The sequence below is a fragment of the Gopherus flavomarginatus genome, chromosome 5 (genome assembly GCF_025201925.1).
Source record: "Gopherus flavomarginatus isolate rGopFla2 chromosome 5, rGopFla2.mat.asm, whole genome shotgun sequence".
Lineage (NCBI taxonomy): Eukaryota > Metazoa > Chordata > Testudines > Testudinidae > Gopherus > Gopherus flavomarginatus.
Window position 1 is genome coordinate 64175334 of NC_066621.1, and position 9016 is coordinate 64184349.

Below are 9016 nucleotides of genomic sequence, written 5' to 3' on the forward strand. Positions count from 1 at the left end.
TGCAGTGGAGGCGGAATTTAAATTCAGACCCCTCAAGTCTTGAGCGAGTGCTACAACCTCTGGACCATCCTTCCTTTCTCGTATGTCTGTCTAATGACGTGTTTCTGTCTATCTAACCCCAGACATAACCATGTCTCTGTCTATCCCCATAGAAAAATATCCATCTTCTAGTGTCTACCTGTCTGTCCTGAAATAGAACCACCTGTCTGATTATCTAGCTATAAAAACACCTCTCCGTGTGCACCTCCCTTGATTTAATTGTACAGAGATTTTAGGGATGAGGAGGCTGTGGGAACTGAGATAATAGGGGTAACAAATGGAAATAATTACAGTCTGAGCATCTCCTCTTTATGTCATCTGCTACGTTAACCAACGTAGTTCAAAAGGTAGTGGAACAAGCCGGGGGAGAAGCCTACCTTGCAGAAATCACATATCAGTGCATAAAGGAGAAGCTGTAACACAGTTACTGGACACTGTTTTTCAAGGGACATGGAGCCTTCCTTCATTATCGGGCTCAAGTTCCATTTCCATATTGTTTTCTCCTATAAGTCACATGATGATAGAAATTTCTGCACAATGACTTAATGAGTGAGAACTAGCTCATATCCGCACTCCAGTGCTGATCAGAAAAAACAATCTGCATATTTGTATACAGCGAGGAATAATTTTTTGGTATATTGTCCTCCTCAGTCAATGCAAAATACAGCCAGACCCACCCAACCATCTCTCTACGTGGGCTCCTACCTGAAATCTCTTTAAAGGTAAAGTTATGGAGCCAGGTCCTGAGCTGGTATAAACTGAAATAGCTGGTGGACTTTTCATTAATTCATTTTGGGTTAAAGTCTTGCAAATAAAAACTAAAAACATGGTAAACAATATATTTGCATGAATATTCAATCATTTCCCTGACACATGCATCTTCTGCACAAACTGGTCTTCTTTGGCTGCTTTTTATTACAGGTCCTAGTTTTTTTTCAGATTTGCCCATCTATGGTTATGAACAAGGTCACCAGTAACAAAGTTCTTGCATTTCTCCATGAGACAAAGAAACGCCAAAGATAGGAATCAAAATTTCCATATGGAAATGGAAGCATAAAGTCACACTCATTTGGAATCCCCATTTCCTAGTAATTTGGCTATTTTGGTACTAGATTTCTACAATTCTTTACCTTATCAATGTGAAAAATTAAAACGCATGTGCGCACGCGCGCGCGCGCACACACACACACACACACACACACAAACGTTTCAATCGTCCTGTTGGTACTAATCACATTTCACCATAATAAGAAACCACCAGAAAACATCAAAAGAAAAAACATTATATTAAACAGACAACTGAAAAATAAATGATATTTTTAAATGTAATATTAATGTATTATACATTATGAATATAATTATTAATTATATATGAATATAATTAATATTTTCCCACAAAATGTAATAATATATGTATAATTATATAATTAATACTATTATTAATATATTATTATATCCGTTATCATTTCCAGGTTTCAGAACTGCTCCTAAAACATTGTCAACTCTTACCTTGTTGTAACAACATAATGTCCAGAACACTTTCAAATGCCGTATTCCCTCCTAACTGTGATGTAATGTGGGATAGAAAATAAATTAATTCAAGAATCATTTTCAGGCAGAAAGAGCCAAAATTGTTAGTAAAGTTAAAATATTTAATCTGTAAATGAATCACACTAATACTGTAGCTATTTAGAGAAAGTGAACTGAAAGACAATAAAGAGTCCAGTGGCACCTTATAGACTAACAGACATTTTGGAGCATGAGCTTTCGTGGGTGAATACCCACTTCGTCAGATGCATGTAGTGGAAATTTCCAGAGGCAGGTATATATATGCAAGCAAGAAGCAAGCTAGAGATAACGAGGTTAGTTCAATCAGGGAGGATGAGGCCCTGTTCTTGCAGTTGAGGTGTGAAAACCAAGGGAGGAGAAACTTGTTTTGTAGTTGGCAAGCCATTCACAGTCTTTGTTTAATCCTGAACTGATGGTATCAAATTTGCAGATGAACTGAAGCTCAGCAGTTTCTCTTTGAAGTCTGGTCCTGAAGTTTTTTTGCTGCAGTATGGGCACCTTAAGATCTGCTATTGTGCAGCCAGGGAGGTTGAAGTGTTCTCCTACAGGTTTTTGTATATTGCCATTCCTAATATCTGATTTGTGTCCATTTATCCTTTTCCGTAGAGACAGTCCAGTTTGGCCGATGTGCATAGCCAGAGGGGCATTGCTGGTATATGATGGCGTATATTACATTGGTGGATATGCAGGTGAATGAATCGGTGATGGTGTGTGCTGACTGACAAGGCCCACTAGCAGGCAGGAGATGCAGGAAAAGGTGTTGATAGGGAGGTTACTGGCGGGTGCTAAGCACCCACTATTTTTTTCCCGTGGGTGCTCCAGCCCCGGAGCACCCATGGTGTTGGCACCTATGGGCAGAAGTATATGCTTGTGTTGGTCGATGTTGCCACATCTGGAGGCTGTAGCATTGTGTAATGTTGAGGCAGAGACAGTGGCAACAGCCTAGTTTGTGATTTTTAGCAGAGTGGGCTTTCCCAGGGAAATATTGTCTGATTGTGTCTGTCGTTTTTAAGGAGTTATGGGAAATGTGTGAGGGGCAACGCATCTAAAAGCTGCTCCCTACCACCCACACACCAATAGTATGGTGGAAAGGTTCAATGGAACCTTAAAATCTAGGCTGAAAATGTATGCGGACAGGCGCTGGAACGAATGGGATGCCATTCTGCCTTATCTGTTGTATTCATACAGGTGTGTACCCCAAGAATCTATTGGGTTTGCTCCCTTTGAACTGTTCTATGGGAGGCAGGTCAGGGAACCTCTAGATCTGGTTCGTGATTCTTAGGAAGGTAATGCCAAGGAGACAGAGCAACCAGTGACAGGAGTCAAGTATCAGAGGGGTAGCCGTGTTAGTCTGGATCTGTAAAAGCAGCAAAGGATCCTGTGGCACCTTATAGACTAACAGACGTTTTGGAGCATGAGCTTTCGTGGCCACGAAAGCTCATGCTCCAAAACGTCTGTTAGTCTATAAGGTGCCACAGGATCCTTTGCTGCAGTGACGGAGTGTGTGTCTCAGTTTCAGGAAAAGTTGCAGGGTATGATGGGTTTGGTTCAGCAAAACCTGAAGGTAAGCCAGGAAGCTCAGAAGGCATGATATGATAGACATGCTTGAGATAGGGGACATGGGGCTGGTGCTAGATCCTGTGAGGAAGAACATACTGCAAGGCATTTGGAAGTAATAGAAGGAGTTAATGAGGTTACCTGTGATGTGAGAAACCCCCTGGAAAAGGGGTTGGGTAGACAGTGCATGTTAACAGGATGGAGGCATGCCATGAAAGGGAGGTAGACGTGGATATATCTTGTGCCCATGAAGAGACTATGTCTGTCCCTTTAGCTGACATGGTTACAGAAAGCAAAGAGGAGACACCTCTTGAGAGCGTTGAGATGGGGAAGACTTGAACTTCAACTGACAAGAAGGAAATGTTGGCTCTATGAAAGCATCATAGGCAAACATTCTTGAACAAGCCAGGGCTCACTCATAAGATGATACACTCCATTCAAACTGCAGGTCCCTGCCCAGCTCCTGGCAGAGGGACAAAGACAGACACAGATTCAGGAAGAGATTGAAAGCAAATGGGAGTAATTATCAAATCTAAAAGCCCCAGGGCATCTGCTATTGTGATGGTGCCGGAGAGGGACAAAAGCAGGAAGTTTTGTGTGGATTATAGGAAGCTAAACGCTATCACACAAGCCTGATCCTTACCCCATGCCCAGAATAGAGGATCTGCTGGAAACACGGGGAGGAGCTAAGTTTATAAGCATGTTTGATCTAAAGAGGGGGTACTGGCAAATACCCCTAGATGCTGATGCCCGAGAAAGATCCACTTTCATAATGGAATCTGAAACTGTGGCATTCAAAGCTGAACCCATGGTGGAGTAATAAAACATCCCTAAATTCATCCGTAATGGGGCAGGACTCACCCCTGCGACGCCTCCTGCTGGTTCCTGGGAATTAGCTCTGTTTCCAGCTCTCAAAGCGTCCTCTGCAGGCCAATGTCCTGCTTGCCGCTGGCCCCCCGTGTCCCTCCCAGGACCCCGGTGCCCTTTTACCTGGGGTGCTGCCCTTCCAGGCAGTACCCCACAGATCTGGGTCTCCCCTCCCTAAGGAACCCCCACCCTCTGTCCCCACCCTTCCTCAGCCTATGGGCTACTGTCAGTCACCATCTAGCCCCTTTCACTGGGCTGACTGCAGCCTGTATAAGCCAATCATCATAGGCAAGGGAAGTTTTGACCTGCTGCATGTCCCTGCAACCCAGTAGCTCCAGGGGCCTTGGACAGACCCTGCAGCCTGGGAAGTTGCTGACCCGGAGCTCCCCAGCTCCTCTGGCCTTTTCCCAGCCCTGCTCCACTCCAGTGCCCTCTAACACTCAGGCGGCCACATCCATCTCCCTCCTCAGTCAGAGGGAGCCTGCCTGCTCCTGGCCCACTGCTCTCTTGTAAGGGTCAGCTGGGCCCTTATCAAGCCAGCTACAGCTGTGGTTGCTTCCCAATCAGCCTGGCTTTCAGAGACGCAGCCTTCCCCAGGGCTGCTTGTACCCTTCCAGTGACCACCCCGTTACATCATCACTGAATAAAAGGCTGCAGTATAAATCCACAGTCCGCCCACTCCTTGAATCTGGTGTGGAGGTCTGATCGGCACATCTGACAACAGCTCTACAAGGGCTGGAAAGGAACAGACCAGGGCCACACACATGGTGACTGGTGTGGAACAGCTTCCTCATGGGGAGAGAGAAAAAAGACGGCGACTTTTCGGCTTGGAAAAGTGACAGCCGACAGGGGTTATGCTGGAGGTCCAGAAAATCCTGACTGGTGTGGAGACAGTGAATGGGGGAGTGTTCGTCACTCCTTCACATGATGTGAGAGCTAGGGGCCACCTGATGAAGTTAATGGGCAGCAGGTTGAACACAAACCAAAGGGAGTATTTCTTCGCACAACCCACAGTCACCCTGTGGAACTCGTTCCCAGGAAATGTTGCGAAGGACAAAAGTATGACTGGGTTCAAAAAGAATTAGATAAATTAATGGAGAACTGGTTCAACAATGGCTATTAGCCAGGGTGGGCAGGGAGCAGCCCCATGCTCTGGGAGCCCCTAAGCCTCTGACTGCCACATGCTGGGAGTGGACGACGGAGGACGGATAAATCAATAACTGCCTTGTTCTGTTCATTCCCCCTGAAGCACCTGGCATTGGCCACTGTTGGAAGACAGGAAACTGGGCTAGATGGACCCTATTCTTAGCATAGGATCATAAACAGATTCCTGAGAGATCCCACCTGAAACAGCATCAGCCACACTCAGAGCAGCTCCTCCTTCTCACAGCAATTGGCCCAGGCTCTGTGCAGACTCAGGCATGTGGGTGTTGCTGGTAACTCTCAGGTCCTATCTGCATCTCAAACTGCGCCCAGACAGTGCAAGGTTTCACTAGGGGGTGAACGGAGGAGGGAGAGATGGGGGGCATCCCAAAGGGAGGGGGAGTCAGAGTGATATCAGAAGAGTGGTGAAGAGAAACATGAAGCTGCTGAAGCAGGGTCTGGCATCATTCGTCCCTGAGGTGCAGTTCCCCATGGTGCTGGCTTGGCTTCCGGAGCCAATGTGCTCCCATATCCATTCACCGTAGGCCACCATCCGGACATAGACACCGGGACGATTGGGCTGGCCACAGCCTTCCCCCCAACTCACGATCCCCATCAGGAACCAGGTCCCATTGTGGTCACAGGCCAGCGGCCCCCCAGAATCACCCTAGAGGGGCAGAGAAATTGGGATTAGTGAGGCCACCCCCAGCCCCAAGTATCCACAGCTCAGCCCCTTGGAGTTCTAGGCACATGGACCATCCCATGGCCCCAGCCACATATTTTTGCCACACCCACTTGAGAAGTGAAAGGAGCATTGTGTCCCTCCCTCCTTTCTCTGAAGGATGCATTGGTGTTGGAGGTGGGATCCCTAATACAGTCACTGCAGAAAGGGTGGCTGTGTCCTTCTCCTACCCTATGCAGAGAACCCTGCTCCGGATGGGCTGTAAGGGCTCCACAGAGCAGTGGGGCTGGAAGCGTACAGCTTCCATAAAGATGCATGGGGTATTTTCCCATCTCGGAGCCACTGGTTTAGGCTCTCTGCAGACTTGAGGGGGGGCCAGGTTACAATCTAGCCACATTCTTACTCCTTTCTATCCCCCTGCAGAGATTCAGCTATTACTTTATATAAAAATAAAGCTGGGGCTCTGCTCTAATCACAGGGCTCCGAGATGAGTCCACAGGCATCTAAAAGCCAGAACTGCTCCTGTCTGCTCGAAGGAAGCCAGATTGTAGAATTGCACAGCTGCAGCAGCCGTTCTACTCACTGCAGGCCCTACATGTGTGGTGTGTATGTTTGTTTGTGGGGAGGGAGACGCACTGGGGATCCTGCATCCAGTCGGCCCAGAGCCCTCGCTCACCTGGCAGGAGTCCCTCTGCCCTTCAGCATAGCTAGCACAGATCATGTCAGGTTTTACAGGATCCCTGCCGATGTTCATGGCCGGGTCGATGTTGTAGAGGGCGTTGCAGGCTGCAGTGTCGATCAGCTGGACCTGAACCTCCTGCAGCGTCTTGGGGGGCGGAAGAGAGACTGCAGGGGGAGAGAACCAGGGTACTGGATCCATAGCCTCCTGCAACCCACCCCCATACCTGACAATTTCCTGTCCCCATCTACCTCCCCCACCCACTCCCCTTCCCTCCAGCCATCCTCCACTCCATCCCCTCCCCATGTCCCATTCCCTCCACCTCCCTGCATCCATTCCCCACCTCCACCCAGCTTCTAGAGCCCCACCCAGCCCCATAGGACCCAGTCTGTGCCACACTGCCCCTAGAGGGGGTTTCCTCTGAGAGGATTGAACCAGAGACCATCTGTATCTAACACAGAAGGTTCTCAACTGAGCCCTGTGGATCAGCTGTCTCACAGATGGCTGTGAGGGATACAGCTAATCCAGGGTAGCCAGCTGGCAGAGCGCAGCAGAGAGCTGGGAGGGGATTATTGCAAGATGCTGCAGGAATCACAGGGCTCCAGGAGCTCGGGCCTTCAGGCACAGAGTGATAGCACCTCCTCCTGGGGAATGGTCTTACCCTCAGAGTCTATTCTCCCCCAACCAGTGACCCAGCACATGTGGTTGTCAGGGAAGGAGTGGGAGGGGCCTGGCAAGCAAATAGGGAGAATTTCATTGGTGTATTTCACTGGCTCTGTCAGCTGCAGGAGGGCGATGTCAGCAGACTTCCACGTGCTGCTGTAGTTGGGATGGACAAAGATCTGGCTCACAGGGGATGAGATCCGGCACCGGGAGGGATTGGAGAGCTGGTACTCCCCCAGATTCACATGATAGGAAGAGACAAGGGCAGATCTGGGAATAGGGGAGAAAAGGCTGATCAAATGGCTTGCAAACTTGGCCAAAAATGCAGCAGGGTCTGGGGTGGGGCAGATAGGGACCAGTCTCACAGCAACACCGCATGGGGTGGCTTTCCTGGCATAGATCCAGGCAGGACGTCTGTCTGTTGCACTGGTCCCTACCCACCCCAGTTACTCACAATTGGAAGCAATGAGCTGCTGATGCAACCCACTGGGCTGAGATGAGGGATCCACCACAGAAGTGCTGTCCATTGCGCTGGATGCTGACCTGCCATGGCCACTGGCCCCTTGGGGCATCCGCACCCCCAACAATTCGGCCTGAGATCCTGGGCTGACCGCATCCTGGAGGGGAACAGCATTGACATGGGAGGAGTAAAGAATCAGGGGTCCTGACTTTCAACCCCTCTCTGCTCTAACCCACTAGACCCCACTCCTCTCCAAGAGCTGAGGAGAGAACCCAGGAGTCCTGGCTCCCAGTCCCCCTGCTCTAACCCAATATACCCCACTCCCCTCCCAGAGCTGGGGATAGAACCCAGGAGTCCAGGCTCCCAGCCCCATTCTCATGGCACTAATACAGGGCAGGTAAGGCTGGCATTTTGAAGTGTCTTACCTGCCTGGTTCCAGCTCCCCTGAGCACCTAGGAAGTGAAGAAAGAGAAGGGAGAGATATTAATGTGTGTGTGTTGGGAGTGGAGGTTTGTGCACAATCATTGCTGGAACCTAAGAAGGTGTGTGGAGGTAAGTTCCAGTAGCTCCACCCATAATTCCCAAGCTCTGCCCATTGCCCCAGACCAGCCCTGCCATCCTCAGTGTCAGCAGAAATTCATAGCCGTGTTTCTATTTGATTTACCACCAGTAGGTTCAAGAATCAACACTCCCCATTGATCTGAGTGGGGCAGCTGAGAACTGAAAGTACCAATCCAGGCTGGGGGGGCCGTGTGTCTATGAAGGGCCAAGGGCTTGGATCTCCTTGTTATTCACTAGCCCAATTCCCTCCCCTACAACCTGTATCTCGCTCCCCTCCCCCTGGGAGGGAGGGGCTGGTCCCTACATCCCCACCCCACACTCACCCTGCAGCAGGATCATCACCAGCAGTGCTAGGGCCAGTGAGGAGCAGAGAAGCCCCATGGTTCAGCCTTCCTCAGGCCTGTCTTGACTGCATGCAGCTTCCTCCATTGCTCCTACGAAAGCCCGACTGGAGAATAAAAGTTCTGGGGCAGGTTTTTATGGGCTTCTGTGTGCCCCTCCCTAGAGCTATAGAGTACAATGGGGACTGATTTCCTGGTAACCCAAGCAAGGAAATAAGTGCTACTAAATTCAACGTGCTGAACAGGTTGTGATCACCGCTTTCATTCTGCTCTGCTTGGTGTCACGCCAGGATGGGCCTTCTGGAAAACCAAACGAAAACACTCGTCGGCCGAGGTCACTGTGTTGAGGCCGCCGGTGATTTTCACTTCCCCATGTCATTGCCAACTGAGTGTGCCAAGCAGAGAGAGCCAAAAACAGTAGCCAGGAGAGTGAGACGGTTCGCATGGAGTGAATA

At 49.3% G+C, this 9016-nt stretch overlaps 1 protein-coding gene across 1 annotated transcript; it reads right to left on the reverse strand.

The window, feature by feature from the left end:
- Positions 1-5325: 5325 nt before the first annotated feature.
- LOC127052387 (serine protease 27-like) lies at positions 5326-8601 on the reverse strand. Its single transcript, XM_050955984.1, has 6 exons — positions 8544-8601; positions 8085-8111; positions 7654-7816; positions 7198-7469; positions 6534-6703; positions 5326-5842 (listed from the first exon to the last, which is right to left on the reverse strand). The coding sequence occupies exons 1-6, from the start codon at positions 8599-8601 to the stop codon at positions 5579-5581; spliced, it is 954 nt and encodes a 317-aa protein (XP_050811941.1). The 3' UTR covers positions 5326-5578.
- Between the last annotated feature and the right edge of the window lie 415 nt (positions 8602-9016).

What these genes read in the sequence shown, in the direction of transcription:
- LOC127052387 (XM_050955984.1), bottom strand. Translation starts at nt 8,601, where the DNA reads ATGGGGCTTCTCTGCTCCTCACTGGCCCTAGCACTGCTGGTGATGATC. An exon ending in GGGGAGCTGGAACCAGGCAG is followed by an intron (nt 7,817 to 8,084) that starts GTAAGACACTTC and finishes GTTCCCCTCCAG; the next exon opens with GATGCGGTCAGCCCAGGATC. An exon ending in GGCAGAGGGACTCCTGCCAG is followed by an intron (nt 5,843 to 6,533) that starts GTGAGCGAGGGC and finishes CTGCCCCTCTAG; the next exon opens with GGTGATTCTGGGGGGCCGCT.